At 50.2% G+C, this 20497-nt stretch overlaps 1 protein-coding gene across 6 annotated transcripts in view; it reads right to left on the bottom strand.

Moving 5' to 3' along the window:
- The window catches only part of DOT1L (DOT1 like histone lysine methyltransferase), a 60844-nt gene that overhangs the window by 18929 nt on the left and 21418 nt on the right, over positions 1–20497 (bottom strand). For 4 of the 6 annotated variants that reach the window (XM_070415730.1, XM_070415726.1, XM_070415725.1 and 1 more), the window contains exons 6-15: positions 18868–18962; positions 18245–18307; positions 9796–9851; positions 6899–6978; positions 4689–4757; positions 3654–3760; positions 3144–3185; positions 2022–2132; positions 1505–1739; positions 518–631 (exon numbers count right to left, since the gene is read on the bottom strand). In XM_070415730.1, coding sequence (XP_070271831.1) covers positions 518–631; positions 1505–1739; positions 2022–2132; positions 3144–3185; positions 3654–3760; positions 4689–4757; positions 6899–6978; positions 9796–9851; positions 18245–18307; positions 18868–18962 — 972 coding nt within the window. Of the gene's footprint in view, positions 1–517; positions 632–1504; positions 1740–2021; positions 2133–3143; positions 3186–3653; positions 3761–4688; positions 4758–6898; positions 6979–9795; positions 9852–18244; positions 18308–18867; positions 18963–20497 lie in introns of those variants that run through there. The other 2 variants (XM_070415727.1, XM_070415729.1) reach the window with 2 other exon arrangements.

Raw genomic sequence — 20497 nt, 5'->3', positions numbered from 1 at the left:
GGAAACTGATGTCTCCCACAATTCAAAGGGATTTCCTTCACCCAGTTTTCAAAAGAGATGAGAAGCTTATCGGTCAAGCACCGCAAGGTGAGCAGGTGCCTGCTCCCTCACAGCCCCAGCTTATCCCTGACAGGCTCTTCCCACACTCTAAGAACTATGGGGCTGGGTCATTATGTGGGGCTCTCCTGGGTACTGTGGGGAAGTGAGCAGCATCCCTGTCCCCCACTATATACAGGAGCACCCCCAATATAACCAGAGATGTCCCCAGACATGGCCCAGTGTCCCCTGGGGGGCAGAGCTTCAGCCTAAGAAAACCACACGGGTCCTGCTGGCCTAAAAGCCCAGGCACCACCTGGCAGGACTGAGCCTGAGCCCTCGGGACTCTAGTGTGGTCAGCTTGTTGCAGGTATCACAGGGGGCTTGCCAGAGAGGCAGAACCTCGGACCCGCCCCTTCCTCTCAGAGCTGTTAAGTTAGAATCTGCACATGAACCCACAATGTTTGCGGCGCCAGCTCACCTAGCAGCTTCTGCAGTGCGGGTGGGGTGGGTGCCAGCAACAGCTGGTCAGGGGGGTGCCGCTGCACGCTGGGAGGTAGCTGATAAAATGGGCTGTGAGGTGACTTGTATGCATCTGCAGGAAACAGCAACATTTACGTGTCAACACTGACTGAAATGCCCTGAGGGAATTGCAGATTGTTCTATGAAACTTTTCGAGCCTTTTAAGAAAATGTATTTTTACTGATTTCAGAGAGGGAGAGGAAGATAGGAACATCAATGATGAGAAAGATTCATCGATGAGCTCCCTCCTACATACCCCTTACTGGGGATAAAGCCCGCAACCTGAGCATGTACCCTGACCAGGAATTGAACTGTGATTTCCTAGTTCATAGGTTAATGCTCAACCACTGAGCCACACTAGCCAGGCTTTTCCAGCTTTTTAATAGATAAGACTCGCCCTAACCGGTTTAGCTCAGTGGATAGAGCGTCAGCCTGCGGACTGAAAGGTCCCAGGTTCGATTCCGGTCAAGGGCATGTACCTTGGTTGCGGGCACATCCCTAGTAGGAGGTATGCGGGAGGCAGCTGATCGATGTTTCTCTCTCATCGATGTTTCTAACTCTCTATCCCTCTCCCTTCCTCTCTGTAAAAAGTCAATAAAATATATTTAAAAATAATAATAAAATAAAATAAAAGACAAGATTCAACACAGCTCTTACAGTCCAAAGGCATAACCAGATACTGCATCTCAGCAGTTCTAGAAGCTGAGACGAATGCCCTCATAATGTAAGAAATTTCTGTGAGCAGTGCTATTTCTGCCATAGCTGCTGCTGTTATCAAAGCCTTGGATGGCAGGATGTGATGGAAAAGCCCCACCAGGATTTGCTCTTGGCAGGTTATCTGGGTGGAGTGAGGCCCAGGCGAACCATGAGGACATCATGAGGTGCCCCTGGAGCATGACCCATATAGCCTGAGCGGCCCTAAGGAGGGCTCTGGGGCCTGGCTCACCTTGTGGTGAGGGCGTCGCCGTCTGGGACACAGTCTGGGCGTGCAGGAGGTCCAGTGCAGTAGGGTTCTTCTTGGGCTTACGCTCAGGGTTCGCAGTGCTCATCTTCTTGGGACGTCCGCGCTTCCGTCCAGCCAGCTTCCGGCCCTTCTTGTTCAGCTTCTTCTTCCGTGCTTTGGAGGGGGATGGCTTCTTGATAGCGGTGGTCGCTGCTTTCTCTTCCTCAGCACCAGAATCCTAGTGAACAGAGGTCATTGAGAGAGCAATGCTCCCACCCCTCTTCCCATTAATAATGAGCCCACAACACAGGCTCTGGGAGAGCAACTGAACAGAGGCACCTGAAACCCAGGATCCCCCTTCCCTCCTCCAGAGCCCAGTGATCAGTCAACCCACATGTGCACTGAGCAGGACCATCTCTCTGGTTGGAAGAGCCCAGCCCCTCCCTCTATAATGAGGGCTGTGCCCATCAATAGCCCTATGGGGCCCCAAGCCCAAGAGAAGGGGTTGGAGGGCACTTACCACAGAGGTGTCCGCAGGCACAGCCGCCTTGCTCTCAGGCACCTTCGTGGGGGTGGTTGTATTACTCTTGTTTTCTCGCTGCTGCCGGCGCCTAGCTGCCTCTTGTTCCTCCTGGAAAACAAGTGTTGGACATGTCCCCCAAAGTGTCAACATGACCCCCAAAGTGTGGGCATGACCCCAAAGTGCCACCGAGGTGGGCTACCTGGCCCAGCTCTGCTCAGGCGAACTCCTCTGTCTGCTGTACAGAGGAAAGTAAGGCACAGAGGAGCACGTGAGCCGTCCCAAGCCTTAGCCAGCCACGAGCCACGTGTGCATCTACTGCCTGGGTGCAGGCACCCCAGACCTCTCAGTCAGAAACCCGAGGCTTTCTGACCTGTGTGTGACATGCGCGAGGAAATAAAATCAAAGATAAAAAGGCTCTGGGTGCACACAAAGAAACTGCCTGACAGTCCTCTCTCCTCTCGGGGAGTACAGGGACCCCCATTGAAGTACATCTCTGCTAAGTGAGGGTTACTGGAAAGGCTGTAGGAGAAGGAAAGAGGATGGTGCTGGCTGGCTTAGTTTGTTCTTTGTGCTGAGGGTGGGTAACCTCATTAAGACCCAGATATCCCAAGTGTGGCAGGAATAACACAGGACTCTAGGTCATGGGGATTTCTTCCTGCTCAGATGCTTGTCTGAGTCTCCAGAAACACTGACATTTGGACAGATGTACTCTGAGGTCCGAAGGAGGCAGGTTTGAGGACTGGGCATTGCAGGGACACTGGGATAGGCAGAGCCACCACGTCAGAATCTAAGCCTCTCCCCTCTAGCAAGTGTGGCGTACTACTTAGAAGCAGTTGCCTGTTTAGGAAGAGGAACATCTTGTGTTCCAGACGTGGTGGGTCAGTGTGGCTCGAGCACCTCCCTCAATCCTGCACTTGGCACACTTCACCAAGCTATCGTAGCGTTCAGAGGTCGAGACTCATTCAACCTAGTTTCCAAAAGACTACTGATAGGAAGTGCGGCCCCGATGGAACCATGACCCCTGTCCCCAAACCACCACTCCCCATCTACCACTTGGAGTTCCATCAAGCTCATCAAGCAGCATACCAGTGATGTTCAATGAGGGAAACACATACTTACCCTGAGTTTTGGATTTTTCAGACTAGAAAAATAGTTTTCAAGCTAAAAATGAAAAAAGAAAGGAAAGAAGTCTTATTAGACATCAGTCCCAAACCCTGTCAGGACAAGAGCAACACCTGAGACACGCCACATGAAATGTCGTTGGAGCTGTCACGGGGATACACCTTTGCTCCAAGACCCACAGGTTCCCACTCTCAGGGGCTGTGCAGACCCGTAGGGCCATCTCACATGAAGCAAGCTGGGTGGGAACCAGGCTGCCCAGTTCAGGGGCTCCCTGGACACCAGAAGCCTCTGACACTGAGGTCAAATCCATTATTATTACATCATTCGGGACAATGTCTGCCTCATATAAGGACTGGGAGCAAAGAGGGAAGACAAAGAGTTCCTGGCTTCCACTCATGCTATGGCACAAGTGTCTCAGATCCTCCAGGGAGTGCCGTGGGGCAGGCGGGAGGGAAGGGGGAGGAGGCTTCCTGGGAGGGCCTGGGCCTCACCCACACGGACACTTACTATGGTGCGGTCGATGGTGTGCAGGTAGTAGGAGACGGGCTTCCCCGTCCACGACACTGAGCCCTTCAGGGGCGAGAGCTCCACGACGCGCATGATGGTGCCGATGTCTGCAACGACGGGCACAGGTTAGGGCCTTGTGCACCTGGGGGAATGACTCAGGCGAGGCAGGAAGGGAGCAGAACCGCGCGCCCTCATCACGTGAGGCCGTCCCACTCGCCAGGCCGGTGAGGTGCCTGGATATCAGCACGCTGGCAGGTCAGGGAGGCGCACGGCGTGCACAATGATCCCCGCTAACCCAGGTGCTTGTCCAAGGAAAACGGCAACGAGCCTGACTGGGTGGGATGGAAAAGCACTTGAGGACCACTTGGAAAGAACACGGCTACTAAAATGCCCAGCACCCGAGAAATTATGACCCCAAGTCCAGGTGCCACAGAGCAACATGGCTCTTTCCCAGGAGGCCAGAGGTCCAGCTCTTCCTGCTGAAGGTTTCTGCACCTGGAGCCCATCACACACACCAGCCATTTGCCCCTCAGGCCAATCAGATACGAAAGCAAAGCAGCTTGTAAACCACTGAATTTTCATAACTTGGAGTCAAATGTGTGGGGTCTCAACTTGAGTGGGCAATGTGTAGGGATATCTGTGGTGGTCAAGACAGGGGTGTTCCTGGCATTAAGTAGGTTCCCAGGAAGCTCCCACAGAGATGACCTGGCCCTGAAATCAGCAGTGCTGTGGAGGGACCCTGTACTAACATGTGTTAAATGCTTAAGACCATATATATGGCCTAGCCAGTGTGGCTCAGTGGTTGAGCATTGACCTATAAACCGGAAGGTCACTGTTTGATTCCTGGTCAGAGCACATGTCCAGGTTTCAGGCTCAATCCCCAGTTGGGGGCGTGTCAGAGGCAGCCCATCAATGAGTCTCTCATCATTGGTTTCTACCTCTCTCCCCTTCTCCCTTCCTCTCTGAAATCAATTAAAAAATCTACATATATAAAAAAGATCATCTGAAGAATTTAGCAACATGAGAGTTTCTTACCACTCAAGTTTCTACTGTTTATTCTGAAGTTCAGAGGTGCAAAGGGCTTCGAGGACACAATTCTGCCACCTGAAACATAAAAGCTGATTATTGCCTTTCATGGGGAAAACCGTCATACATGTAAGGAAAGGATGATGGAAGTTAGAGCAGGGGAGGAGAAGCCAAAGGAAGAAATGAGCACACTGAGCACACAAGTAGCCAGGGACCAGGAGTCCTTTCCGTTTCCTACAAGTAAAAGCAAAATTAAGGTATGCTTAAGCCTGATCTACTAATGGCTTTCCTGTAGAAACTTGCCCAAGGCCTCCTGAAATCCCACAGATCCCGACCTCTGACCCAATGACCCCCACCTGCATATATGTGTCTCATCACTCACACTGAATCTGGGAGACATCAGCAGCCCTTATGCCCACCCAGAAAGAACAGCCTGACTTGTGTATCAGGTTAGGAACTGCCATACAGAAAACACTAATGCCCCATGTCAGTGTGGTTGTTCCAGAGGAAACGGACTGTTACACCTGTCACAGTGAGCATATGTGAGTGGTGCTGCTCATGTTACAATTACGACAGCATTCTACATGGACTGGAGAAAACACTAAAGTAAACATGTTAATGCTAAACTTTGCAGTGTCAGAAAAAAGAGTCAAATATAAAAGTTACAGAAAATAATGTTTCATAAATCCATTTAAGTCATACACACACACACATACACACACATGAACACACCCCCATAATACCCCAGTCAGAGGTGCTCCCCAGTGATCAGACTATTCCTGAGCACCACCCCGACTAGGAAAAGGAAAGGATGGATCCCAGGGCCAGCCTGGTGCAGGGTCAGGAGACCACGAGGGGTATTCACAGTCACAGGAGCATCTAAGTGTGGGGGACACAATGAAATAAAACCCAGGGGTTCACAGACCGCTTTCATTAGGAATCTGCCATCCTGTGATGCTCACATGACAATGCATGCATGAGGGGACTTCTGAGGGCAAGTCACTATAGGACAACAGATCCTAATGACTAGAGGGTTTAGCAGGCAATCCTACCCGAGCCGGCCCATGTGTGACAACCAGGCATTGAGACCTGCGGGAAATGGGGCTCAGAGGGGCAGGGTCAAGCTCACCATAAGGGATAAGTCCAGTATGGATGACATCCCACAGGAAAATGAGCCCAGATAACCCATGGACACTGTCAAAAAAGATGGAGGGGCCATTTTCTAATAAAACTACACAACAGGCCAAGGCCCGAAGGCCATTTGTGACTATTGGCTGAAGAGATGGGAAAAAACAAAAGAGAAGCTGGGAGAGTTCAAGGAAGGGTGGGACCCAAAGGCCACAGGAATCCCAGTCCTCTCCTCTCCTTGGTGTATATAGGTGCTGAGGGAGGGGCCTGAAGGCTCAGGAGATGGTGTGTGTGCAGGGTGCAGTGGACAGTGGCTGCTCCCTCATACAGTGATTAAAAACAACCATGCACACACATACACATGCTCACCTGTACACAGAATGGAATCACACATGCTCATACACCCACATGAAACTGGCCGTGTTGAAGGCAGATGAAAGTTATCTGTGTCTATGACCTTCCCCCTCCCCAACCCAGATCTGCGCTGGGCTGCTATCTGACCTGGGATAGAGGAAAGGGAGACAGAGGGAAGCAGTAGGGTAGCTCTGGACAGGTGAGGGTGGTTCCAAACACCCTCAGAAAATGCAGAAGGTCCCAGGATGGATAACCCAGTGCCCTCAGTGCCCCCAGGTTAGGGTTGCCAAACAAACAGGGACACTGGTCTGAATTTCAGATACATATGATATACCTTTAGTAAAAGCTGGGACATCCTCACACTGAGAAGCTAGTTGTTATCTATAGGAAATTCACATTTAAACGGATAGCCTATATCTTACTTGCTCATCTGGCCACCCACCCCAAGTCCCTCAGGCTGGCTGAGCAGTGTGTGGGGGAGAGGTCAGGTCTATTCCATTCCAAATTCTAAGATGGGATGCACTCAGCCCGGTACATCAGGTGACAGTGAGAGCCACAGTGAAGGCATCCCCACTGCCTGAAGCCTTGCGATTGGATCTGAAATGGATGAATATGAAAACTTAGAACTCCCACACCTGTAATCGGTGTCAAATCTAGCCAGACCAATGAGTGGCGGCTCAAGCACGGTGAGCCTGCTGCAGCCACATAAGGGTGGAGTTGAGGGAGAAGTACGTTACCTTCCTTCATGTTTGCAAATCGCTCCTTCAGCTGGTGATCCACCTCAGGACCAAAGGCAAAGTTATTCACAAATATAACACTGCAAAATAATATTCCAGTTGAGTAAAACGAAGGTTCCATCTTCACGTGTGTATACAGTGCCAGTGCATATGCTGCCTATTGCTTCCACTGCCAGCTCCATTGTGAGGCCTCCCCAGGCTCTGCCCACACCACTTCCACCCGGCCCAGGGAATGGGCTCCAGCTGCCCAAGTTTGTTGCTAATGTACAATAATTTAGAAATTTCCATGACCACTACATTGCTGGCCTCTCTGAAAAAAAAAACTGAAAAACCAACAAAACAACAACAAAAACCCCACAAGATGAACATGTGCAGGCCAAGGTGGCCCCCGGTCAACCTGTCCTGAATGGCTGGTGGCCCCTGCCTGTCCACCATGGACTTTCTAGACTGGAATGCAGGCAGCACAACTGTAACCTAGGGGCAGGGGCGTGAGGAGAACCAAATATCCAGGCAGGAAGGTAGCACGACTGAGTCAAGCTACATCTGAACGTGACACCCAAGGACCCTTGGGAACAGAAGCAAAGCTCTTCCAAGGGACGGTGTAACTCAGCCTGTCTAATTTTTTCAAATGGTCTCCAGCACCAGATGACCAAAGGAACTTCGATCTGCAGATGCCTGCTGGGATGGCTGAGGAGACTGCTGCCCCGCCAGGAACAAGGACGTGTTCCCCTGCCTGCTCCCTCATCCACCCAGCCCGGCCCTTGTCCATTTAGAGGAACTCTCTGAATGGCTAAATGCTAGAAACATCCGTGTAGCTGGTTCACGTGAAGACGCAAAGACAAGACAGACAGTTTCATACTTAGTGTCACGTGGCTCTCCTCTCTGCCGCAAGTGCCTCCAGATTAAAACTGTGCCACGGCAGAAACTGGGCTACGGAGAGCAGAACTGCAGACATGGGGTCACTTCCTCTTTTGAGCGTTACAGAAATCGAAGTGAGCTGTCATCTCCATGCTGCTTGTTTTAATGAAGTCTCAATAGCTTTAAAATCAAGAAATCTCAACCCTTTACAGCAATCAGGTGAAGGAGCAGAAACAGAGGGCCTGACACGCGCAAGGGCAGAGTGGCAGGAAGGATACCGAAGGGATAAATAAAGGCCAGTACTCACTCTCTGCTCAATCAAGCAGAGAGAAACAGAGAAGACAGTAAGATTTAAAGTGGGATGGGGGCACCCCAGCTGCCGATGGGCAGAGCATGATGAGGACAGGTAAGCCGAGTTAGGCCATGGCCCTACTCGGAACAGAGCTTGGGAAGGCTGGACACCAGAGTCTTAAGGTGACCAAAGCCATGAGAGGGCAGAACCAAAAAGGCTTTGAAGAAGGAGGCTCCAGACACTCCTGCCCTCTCACATTCAGACCTGAGGAAACCAGAAAACTAATTGAGGCAGAGGTCACGCCTGACAACAAAAGCACTGGTGGGGAGGAGACACCCTTGACAGAAAACAGAGTACCTGGGGGACATCCAGGGGACGCAAGTAGGCCTGGCCTTGGGCCCTCACCCACAGGACCATCACAGGCCAAGCAGACGATGGGCAGAAGAGGAGCAGGGTGCAGTATGCTCTCAGGAAGCTGTCACTGGGATGCCCAGAAGACAGGACACTGCAGCCTGGATGGTGTCCTGGGCAGAGTGCTTGGTGAGTATGGGGTTCTCCCCACTGGAGAGGTCTCTCATTGCATTCAGACCCCGTTCAGCCCACCACAATGGCAGCACGGATCCTATTCGATGGGGATATCCACAGAGTCATCACAATTCTCTCAAGAAGATGAGGAGGACCTAGTCATTGCGGGACAGTGCGCTCACAGAAGCAAAAAAAAGAGGACACTTCTATGAAAGAGCAATGCCTAGTTCCTATTTGCCTCAAGAATTGCACAGTGGGGAACATAGGGCAACCTATAGTAGGTGCGCCCAGAAGAACAGGGAGAGAAGGACAAGACAGCAGGCCAGACTGAAAGCCTGGGATCCACCCCGCTAAGGCTGGCCCACCACTCCCCAGGAAGAGCACTTCAGAGGATGCAACGTGGCCTCACAGATCACCCTGGTCCTGGCTACCTCGGCTGATGCATAGAAGACCTTCACACTCCAGCACTGCCTCCTGCTCATCCAGCGAGACCCGTCAAATCTGCAGCTATGAGGGGCAGAGCACAGCAATCCAGCCTGGCATATCTTAGCCCCAGCCTGAGGCCAGCGGAAGGACAAAGGGAAAATAGTAAGAGAGAGGGCAGGCAAGAACTGTACACACAGCTACAGGAGCTGGTGGACATGGAGGTCACACCTCAAGTCCTCGGTTGAAGGGTCTGCTGTAGCTGGGATGGCTCTGGGATGGCCTCTCATCCAAAGACCAGGCAGGCAGACCTGCCAAGCAAGCTCAGGGTGTTTCCTGCCAGGCTGTTCACACCCATACTACACTTTCCCCCACAGCGAGTACAGAGAAATAGCCTCCCTCCAGTAGGCACAGAGCACAGTGTCCATGTGCAGACACAGCGAGAGCTGAGCTCAGGGCCAAGATCTCCGGGCAGTTTTCCCTCCCTGGCTGCAGAAGAAGGAAAGGGCCCTTCCTGATAGGCTGCGAGGGGCCAGCCACACTGGCCCTAGGCTGGTCACTGACCACCTGCCCTGCTGACAGCCCTGAGAGTGACTCTTGGCAGCCTGAACCAGAAGGGAAGAAGAGAAGAGAAGCTCCAACTGCCTCTGCCATCTAGTTCTGCTTTGAGAAAGGCAGCCATGCCAACCACACAGGGACCTGAGAAAGCGAGACCCCCCGCCCCCCGGGGGTGCCCTGCTCAGTAAGGCCCCAGCACTATCCTCATAGCATTGAGTGGCTACTCCCAAACCCGGCATACCTCGTGTTGGCGATCCGCTCTCTCCACTCCTCCGAGAGGAAATCACCTCTTTCCAGCTGAAAGGAAGAACAGAGGGACAAGAGCTCATCACGGGTCTCTCTTGGCCCCTGAGCCAGCCTCCCACCTGGCGAGGAACAGATGAAATGAGCACAGAGTCACTAAAATGGGCAGACCTTGAGGTAAGACTAAGGCATGGCTGCTGGCAGCTCCACAGGGAGGAGGAAACAGTTGGGGATAAACAGAGACCACACACTGCAGTATGGGTCACCATGAGCCCTGGAGTGGGTACCCTGACTAGTGCTAGAGCTCCCATCCCAGAGGGCCAATGCACAGAGCAATGAAGACACTAGAGAAAGTGCCCAGAAGTCACCATGTCTTATTCACTCATGGCCAGCAGGGGGCGCTCCCAACACATGGCCTTCAGAACCAGGGAAGGTCATCACCCCATCACAGCGGGGCTGTTCGGGACAGAGGGTGGGTTGGCAAGGGCTACAAGAAACCTGTATTGGGCACACAGGGGAGTGTCCAGGACACAGACCACTGACCATGAGAGACATGGCATAGGCTAAGATTCTTGCTGTGACACGAAACACACCCGCTGCAGCTCTCTGACCTGCTTTACCTGAGAACAGCGCCGTTTGGAACTTCAAAACCTGCTTTCAGCACTGCTTTTATTAGCAAACTAATGTCATTCTGCCTCAAGGACAAAGTCTGTCCAAGAGGACACAGTTCTAAATAACTGAACTGTTCAGAGTGGTAACATTTTCCAAAACAAGAAAATTAGTTCTATAATTCTTCAAAGGCTATCACCATCACTCCATGGTGTCTATCCAACACAACTGAAAACACGTCCACACAAAAACCTGTCCTTGGACGTCCAAAACAGGATTCTCAGCAACCCAAAGGTGGAACAACCCAACGCCCACCCACGGATGGACAGATACACACACATGACCTATCCATACACTGAGTATTGCTCAGCTATGAAAAGGAGTGAAGTACTGACACTTGCTTACAACATGGATGAACCTTGAAAACATGATGCTCAGTGAGAAAAGCCAGAGCCAAAAAGTCACCAAGTATGTGATTCTATTACTGTGAAATGCCAAGAATAAGCAAATCCACAGGAGCTGGGTTAGTGGTTGTCACGGGCTAGGGGACTGCTGGTGGCCCCTCATCCATTCCACAAGTGCTCTGAAGTGACCAGGAACCCCTTCTCGAGAAGACAGCAGGTGCCCAATGGGCACTGCATCTCTCTCAGGAAGACCCTGAGCAAAGTGTCCTACAGGTGCTACTGCAGCAATGCAGTGAGACCATATGTCCAGGGCAGGAGCAGCTGCAAATCCTATGTCCTCCAGTGTACACAGGGAAACCACCCAGGATATCTTGTGACATGATGTGATGGGGTGGCACAGGGCGTGAGAAAGTGGCCTGTTCTCTAAACCACTCAGGTGCTGTGGGAGGACCCGCCCACAGACTGGTTGTATCCTATCTCTGAATCCTCTCCCCACCTGAGGAACATTCTGAATCTGCCGTGGCTACCAGTGAACAGCCCAGCCAAGATATGGGGAAGTGACTCGAGGCCAAAGTCCTCACTGGAACGGTTTAAGACTAAGCTCCCAGAGCAGGCTAACATCTATCTTCTATCTGTATAAACCACAGCCATGAGGATGACTATCTGCTTGGTCCTGGGTCTTCCCTGCAAATCCACAAACCTGGGGGTGATCCTGACGAGCCTGATGCAGGTGATTTTAGGCTCCTCGTGGTGTGGCCTCTCTCTCCCTGGAGGCTCCCCGATCCAGGCCATAGTGTTTCAAGCCACAGCACCACTGCTCCCTTTGACCTCATACTCAAGGCAAGGAAGCAGCCATAGTCCTCGCCTCTGCCTGCCAGGCCCCACCGCTCTTGTGCCATGACCATCCAAGGAGTGACTGCCTAAGTGGGCTCTGTGTCACTGAGGCCAATGTGCCTGAGCTAACTCTGGCCATAAGATGTGCACGTTACCCCCCCAAAAAAAACCTTGTGACTGGCCCCCAAATCACTGAGTCCTCCTATTTCTCCCATCTGTGGAGACACGCATGAGGGAAAGGAGATGGGAAGAGCCCCCAGCACGTACATCATCCTTTCCACGGGGAAACCAGATTTACTCGTGTTCCAAGCCAGCAGGTAGGTCCACAGTCTGACTCAGGCAGGGTGATCACACCCCTGTCCCAGCCGGCTCCGCCTCACCACAGACATCCTCCTGGGAGCCACCACCCACACCTCACAGAATTCACATGCTCTCAGCATCCAGGAAAAGATCATGGTCTGTATGAAGCATCCACTCCAATGGGGTGACCAAGGCAGGCCCCCCCCAAAGCCACGTGAGCAAGAACCACTGATAGGAGGCTCTAGGCTTTGTCGTTCTGCCAATCTGCCCGGAGCAGTCACAGATTTATACAGACAACGTCTAGCTGAACTGCCTGACTTCCAGGGACCCAACCCAGGCAGGATCGGAGTAAAGGTGCCAATATCTCCAGAACGCACGCAGCTCACAGATGACTTTCTTAAAGACAAAGCAGCCAGCATTCCAGTGCCCGGCAGCTCTGCACCTTCTAGGTCTGCCTGTCAGCAGCACTAGGCTGTCCTAATGTGGACAAGCCTGAAGGGAGCAGCTCTTACCCAGGGGGAGGCCCTATCCCCAGGTGCAGAGGCAGGTCCACAGCTGCAGGGCGCCTTTCACACGCAGCACTTCTGTGAGGCCGCAGCTGCCCAAAGTGTCACACATTGGATGAGTGAAACCTGTGTGCCAGGCCCATCACTGGGAACCAAGAGCACACAATCAGGTTGTGAGCAGATGACTGAGGTACTGCAGGGTTCTGGACATCAGCTTGGGCAGAGCTGGATGAAGCATCTCCCAGGTGGAGGTATGACAGAGAAGCAGACAGAGCCAAGTGGAAGGAGCGGATAAAGCACCAATGGAAGGAGAAATATGAGTGGGCAGGAAGGTCCTAGACACTGGGAACGCTGGGCTGCAAGACAGGGAGGGTCAAGGGCAGAGGCTGGCCTTGCCTGCCTGGGCGGTATCTCTGCAGATCGAGAGGGAAACAGGGGAGGAAGAGGGCCACCAGGGATCCTTGGTCCTGTGAAGTAGGCTCTGGGGCCTAGAGAAATACACTGGGCTATTTTTAGGCTCCTGTTGGCTTTGTTTGCTCTCTAGTTCTTAAGTAACAGGAGGCAAGACTGCACTTGCCAACACAGCGCCTGGTTGAAGCCACAGAAAGCTGCTGGGACTTCTCTCAAGACCCAGGACACATTCCTGCCAAATCCAGGCATCCAGCAATCAGGCAGATTCTCACCGCACTCTCTTGGAGCAGGGCTGCACCCAACAGGACAAGCTCCGGAAGCAAGCGAGAAGACACCAAAGGCATAGATGGCTGCTCAGCCTGCGGCCAGCTGTTCCAGATCCCACCAAGGCAGGAACCAAGTGTCCTTTTAGTCAAATTCTACTCCCTGACACTTTGCAGGAGCCACATTGAGCTAATGAGCACCCTAAGCCCCATGAGACCCCAAGAACGAGATGGTTTCCATGCAGGGAGCTCTCCTGTGTGCCCAACGATATAGCACAATGTCCAGACGCATCACTGACCCCCAAACACCCACAGGGCTAGGCGCTGCCACTGGATGGTGACAGAAGGAAGAAGAAGAAAGGATAAATGAAGTGCCCAGGGCAAGCCCCCTCTTCCCCCGCAGCTTCCTCCAAACCGCAGAGTGCTGAAGGCAACAGGTGGATTGATCGGGGCTGTTCTGGGAACCAGGTAAATAAAAACTCTTATACTGTGTGCTTGGAACTGTTGGGCTCACTCACCAGAAGCAGAAAGTATTTTTTGAACTTAAAAACCTGTGTTTTGCCCTAGCCTGTGTGGCTCAGTTGGCTTGGCATTTTCCCATGCACCAAAAGATTGTCAGTCGGCACATGCCTGGGTTGCGGGCTTGAGCTCCGGTGGGGGGCAGGTGGGAGGCAGCCAATCAATGTTTCACTGTCACATCAATGTTTTTTCTCTCTCTCCTCTCCTACCCTCCCTCCCTCTCCAAAAATCAACAAAAAATCTTTTTAAAAAGCCCCAAAATACCTTGTGTTTTAAGGAAGCCATTAAGTGTTAAGAAAATGGTTAGCTATCTGGAACTCCTAACCAGCAGATACAACAATCAGGTGGAAAGATGTTTCCTGGGAACAAAAAGCAGCTGGACTTACTACCCAATCAGCCTGCAGGACAAATGCCAGAGAACTTTAGGTGTTGGAGAAACAAGAGAGGTCAAAGGAGATGACTCCTCACCTTTCACTGTGTGGAAAAAAATCTGGAAGACATTCCACCAATAAAAAGGGAAGGAGAGCTAGGCCCACCCCTGAATGTGCAAGTCCTAGCAAAGGAAAATCAAAAGAGCAGCAGAAGGAGCACTTCCAAACTCACTGTATGAGGGCAGCATCACCAACACCAAAACCAAAGACGGTACAAGAAAGGGAAACCAGCGACTAAGACATAGATGCAAAAACCCTCAACTAGACAGGAACAAACCAAAAACCCAACAACATGTGAGGACACACACCATGAGCTAGTGGGATTTACCCTGGGTGTGGACGATCAGCTCAACGAACCTCCATCACATCAACAGGCCACAATGAGAAAACCACATGGTTATATCAGCAGGAGCAGAAAATGTATAATAAAATCCAACACCTTTTCATGATAATGATTCTCAGCAAATTAAGAATAGAGGGGAACTCTGTCAACTTCAGAAAAAATATCCACAAAATACCTACAGTGAATGTCATTCTCCATGGCGAGAAACTTGAGGTTTTCCCACTAAGATCAGGAACCAGGCAAGATGACCCCTCAACCCCGCTCTTCAACACTGTACTGGAAGTCCTAGCTAATGCAATGAGACACAAAAAGTAAACACAAGGTGTACAGATTGGGGAGGAAGAAATAAAACTGTCTGTTCGCAGATGACATGATCATCTACGCAGAAAATCTGAAATAATTAACAAAAAATAACCTGGAACTAATAAGCAATTATAGTGAGGTTACAGGATAAAGGTATTATTATATATTATACAATATGTAGCCCAGCCAGTGTGGCTCAATGGTTGAATGTCAACCTATGAACCAGGAGGTTCAATTTCCTATCAGGGTTCAATTTCCTGCCCAAGTTACAGACTTGTTCCCCAGTAAGGGGGTATGCAGGAGGCAGCCGATCAATGATTCTCTCTCATTATTGATGATTCTATCTCTCTCACTCTCTCCCTCTCCCTTCCTTTCTGAGATCAATAAAAATATATTTTAAAAAATACAATATGTAAAGGTCAGTTGCTTTCTAATAAACCAGCAATGAACAAATAGAATTTGAAATTAAAACGACAACACCATTTATTATCAGCATCACAACAAAAGGAGAGAAATACTTAGGTATAAATCTAACAAAATATGTACAAGATCTATGTGAGGAAAAGTACAAAGCTTTGATGAAAGAAGCCAAAGAACTAGATGAATGGAGAGAAAGTTAATGTTTATGAATGGGAAGAATCAATATTGTCAAGATGTCAGCTCTTCCCAACTTGACCTACAAATTCATCACAATCCCAATGAGAATCCTAGCAAGTTATTATGTGGATGTTGACACACTGATTCTAAAGTTTATATGGAGGCAAAAGGTCCAGAATAGGCAACACAATATTGAAGAACAAAATCAGAGAACTGCTGCTACCCGATTTTAAGACATACTCTAAAGCTACAGTAATCAATACAGCATGTATTCTATCCAGCAATTATGTTTGCTGATATTCCAAAGGACTTAAAAACTTATGTCTCACTAAACTTGGCACACACATGGTTATAGCAGCTTAATTTATAATTGCAAAATTTTTGAAGCATCCAAGATGCCTTTCAGTAGGTGAATAATTACACAAACGTGATACATAAAGATTATAGAATATTCTCCAGAACTAAGAAGAAATTACCTATCAAGCTATAAGAACACATGGAAGAAGCTTGAATGCATGCGATTAAATGAAAAAAAAAAAAAAGCCAATCTGAAAGACTACATACTGTATGATTCCAACTATATGACATTCTGGAAAAGGCAAAACTATGGAAACAGCAGTGAAAATACTCTATATATTATAATAATGAATCTATGTCATTATACATTTGTTCATACCCGTAGAATACACAACATCAAGATTGAACCCTAAGGTAAACTATAGACTTTGGGTGATTATCATGTGTCAAAGTAGTAGTCACTATTCTGGCGAATGATGCTGATAATTGGGAAGACTAGGCATGTGTGGGGACAGGGAGTATATGGGAAATCTTTGTACCTACCTCTCAATTTTGTTGTAAACCTAAAACTACTCTTAAAAAAAGAGTTTAGCCCTAGCCTGTTTGGCTCAGTGGATAGAGCACAGGCCCACCAACTGAAGAGTCCCAGTTTCCATTCTGGTCAAGGGCTCGTACCTTGCTTGCAGGTTCCCTGGCTCTGGTCGGGGTGCGTGCAGGAGGCAACCAATAGATGTGTCTCTCTCACATTGACGTTTCTCTCAGTCTCTTCCTCTCCCTTCCACTCTCTCAGGTGAGGATTAACAAAACAAAACAAAAAAAAGATCTTATAAAAAATGAGTAAGCAAACACACACACAGAGGGACAGCGTGTGTTGCCCTGGCTTGTGTTGTTCAGTGGTTAGAGCACTACCCTGAGCACCGAAGGGTCGAGGGTTTGATTCCTGGTCAAGGGCACGTACCTGGGTTGTAGGTTCAATCCCCAGCCCAGGTCAAGGGGCATGAGGGAGGCAACCAATCAATGTTTCTCTCTCTCCCTCCCTTCCACTCTCTCTAAAAATCAATGGAAAAAATATTCTCAGGTCACAGAACAGACACATAGACTAATGGACAGAACAGAGAGCACAGAAACAGACCACCACAAACATAGCCAACTGATCTCTGACAAAGGAGCAAAGATAGTCTTCACAACAAATGGTGCTGGAACAACTTAATCTCCACATACAAAGAAATCAATTAAGACCCAGACCTTACATTCTTCATAAAAATTAACTTAAATAGACCATAGACTGAAATGTAAAACACAAAACTAAAACTCCTGTAAGATATTGTGAAGGTAAACCTCGGTGACCTTAGGTTTAGCGAGGACTTTAAATACACCAAAAGCATGATCTGTGAAAGAAGAAGCTGTTATATTGTTTCCAAGGAGCAGGAAATTTCCTCTTTCCTACTCTCCCATACCCCCGATCAATCCCCGAACTATGATTATACAATTTAATCCATTTCCCTAATATCTCAGGGACATCAATTTCCACTCAATAGTCAACACCCCATGGGACAGCCTGCTCTAAGCTGGTGACAATACAGAGGGAGAGGACTGAACAGTTGTGAGAGCCCTTTGGGAGGGAAGAGCCACAGGACCAGCTGGTGGAACCAGGAAGAATCTAAGTGGTTTTGGCCTCAACAACTGGGTATGTGGTAGGTAATGAACTGAGAGAGGAAGAGAAGGACCTGTTAAAGATCTGGTTTTGGACCCACACCAAATGAATAAACACTGCATTACAGCTGTATGTCCATGGGCAGCAGGAAACCCTGGTAGAAAGATGAACAGGGAGTCTTGAGCATGGAAATGCATTTCAAGAAGTGGATGTAGACGCCCTGGGCAGAAGGAGCAGAGAGACCAGAAGATCTAGGCCAGGGCCTGAGGAACCTTGTCGTTGAAAGGCTGGGCTGAATGATGAAGATCAAGGGGCAGCCCAGAGAGCCATAGAGAATGCTGCCCCTAATCCCAGCCTTGCCAAGAAAAGGTGCTTGTGGGCTGGGTCACATGCTGCTGGGAAGGCAGCAAGAGAAAGATGCCACTCAGCTGGCCAGTGGATGGGGGAAGCAACTGTTCCCTTCACACCCTACTTACCCACCTCGCACCAGCTCCACTACACACACACATGCACGACATGGAAGGAGGGGCCGCCTCAGAAGAAGCCCCAAGTGGTTCTGGAGACACGCAGAGGGCAGGTGATGATTACCTTTGTGCTAACCAAGGTCTGAGAAAGATGTGCCACCTCTGTTCTCTGAAAGCGTGGAGCAGGAGTTAGGAACACCTGCCCCCAAGGTGGCCCCTGAAAGAGGAAGACGAGCATGGCCAAGAAGGGGTGAAAAAGAGGGGAAGAGAGGAGGGAGAACTTCTAGGTAATGTCAGCCATCCCATCCAAGGGGCTCCTAAAGGGAGCTAAGCAGGCCTTCCTCCAGCAATACCACATGCCCAGCTCGGGCTAGGCCGGGGCAAGAATGGGTGAGGAGGGGCTGCCCCAGTGGGGATGAGCTGGATCCCATAGGAGATGAACGGCGGGTCTGGGAGGAGGAGAAAGTATAGGGGACTTGTTAGCCAAGGGGGCATGGAGCGATGGCACTCACTGTGTATTCTGCATGCTTTTTTCCATACCATTTCATCCACTTCCTGAACTCTCGATCCATGGTCTGCAAGGGAACAAAATCAGACAGCCCATCAGAAATCCAGGAAGGCAGAGGAACTTGGGCAGATGGCCTGCGGCTCCTCGAGGCCCATCCATCCCCTTGTTCCCCTCCCACTCTGACAGATTAAGCCGAGACTGCCAGTCTGCCCCCTCCACCAACACAACCAGTAAGCAACAGCTCCAGGAGGATTCTGGGGGTCCCATGGATGATAGACTGTGGGCCTATGATAGTTCCCAACCTTCAGGGAACCGGAGGACACCAGAGTCCAAACCACAAACATTTCTGTTGGATGAGATGATGCTCAGACCCATTTACTCCGCAGATAGTGTTACCAGCTGACCCCACCCTGGGGGCAAGAGGCTATAGTTTCCAGAGGAACAGAAACACACTAACAGAGACCCAAACTCACATTGGAGACCAAAGAGCCTCAGAGCTCCTGCCTGGATGACCCTCTCTCCCCATGTCCCACCACACTCCCATCCCCACCACCTGATGATGGGGGCAAATAGATGTAAAAAAGAAAAGAGGTACAAAGACATGGCCAAGTCCCCAAAATGGCTCACCTCCGCGTACTTGGCTGGGATGTCCGCTTTCTCGACTCCGTAGTGATGTTTGCAGTTGGTGGCCGCGGCGACTTGCAGCACGACCTGGCCCACTCCTTCAGAGAGAGGTGGGGGGAGGGGTAGTCACAGATGCAGGACCGTAATGGAAGGTGGGAGAAGCCAGGTGGGCAGTGGCCAGGAGAGTATTAGGCAGAGCCCCCAGACTCTCCACGAAGGCACACGCATTCACTAGGGGATGGCTGTCACACTTTGGCTCCCACAACAAAATTGGTCTATGGCCAGATGAAGCATGAACTATCCAGACACAGACACAGCCCTTAGAGACTGATGCCACAGGGTAAGGCTCCCATTTATCTCAAATCCACACTACACTGCTGCCACAGCACAGCAAGGCTCACCAGATCGGACATCGCCTTGAGAACACCATCAATGCTTGTCATCGACTGGGTTTAAAACGGGATTGGAGGTGGCAGGAGAACCCCCCGAAAAACAGAAATGGGATTTCCAAACCACTGTCACTGGTGGCATCGCTGCCCAGCCGGACAAGCAGGAGGAGCTGAGATCCAGGAAAGGTGCATTGCCTGCCAGCGCCGGCACTGTGGACCTTAGCCAGCAACCTGTCCTCCCATGAGAGGTCAGCTTTGCATTTCAAATAATGTTAGGAGCCCTTCAATTTTCCATTTTGAATAGAAGGTATTCAAATAATAAAAATAAGCACACATGCCTGACTGGCGTGGCTCAGTGTCTGAGTGTCGATCTATGAACCAGAAGGTCAGGGTTCGATTCCTAGTCAAGGCACATGCCCAGATTGCGGACTCGATCCCCAGTGTGGGGCATTGCAGGAGACAGCCGATCCATGATTCTCTCTCATCACTGATGTTTCTCTCTCTCTCCCTCTCTCCCTTCCCCTCTGAAATCAATACAATACACACACACACACACACACACACATTTTAATAAGCACACTATTTAGAAACACAGGTAAATGAAAGCCCACAGCTAAAGGTCGTGAGGGTCCCTACCAGGGGCAGGGGAGGTAGTGAGAGTCATGCACAAGAGTCATGCATCATCACTCTTTCAATATAAGAGAGATAACTTAAACAGCCTTCTAGATAACTGGCTTCTGAACCACATGCATCCCAATTAAAATATGAATTGTGTGCTTGAAAAGGGCTTAAACTAAGGATGACGCCACCAAAAATGTCATCTTATTCCCAAGTGTCGAGGACACACGTGCCTGTTTAGACAAGGCTTTCAAGTCTGTAAGCGTGAGGCTGTAGTGTATAAACAAAGTCACACGGGGACGGCAAAGATACCCGAAAGGGGGGCTGTGCACAGGATTCCTAGTAGAGCAATCTGATATTTGACAGTCACATAATCAGCCCAGTCATGCCAATCAGAATATCCTACCAGGAATCAATCAGCCTGATGTTTACTCATTTTATAAAGCTCATCTTGGGCACACCTGCCAGGCCCCTGTAGCTGTCCTGCTAAGACAGGCCCTGCTCCCAGTAGCCTCCACTGGTGCTGAGGATGTCCCATAAGAAAGAAATAGGGGGCTGCTGGGACCCCACCCAGGTATTGAGAAGCAGAAAGGGCTTAGTTGAAACTTGTTGGGATGTAACTGTTT

The sequence above is a fragment of the Myotis yumanensis genome, unplaced genomic scaffold, assembly GCF_028538775.1.
Source record: "Myotis yumanensis isolate MYYU_CA2020_CCGP unplaced genomic scaffold, mMyoYum1.0.hap1 SCAF_5, whole genome shotgun sequence".
Lineage (NCBI taxonomy): Eukaryota > Metazoa > Chordata > Mammalia > Chiroptera > Vespertilionidae > Myotis > Myotis yumanensis.
Note: the sequence above shows the minus strand (reverse complement) of the source record. Positions and strands in the feature narration are given on the sequence as shown.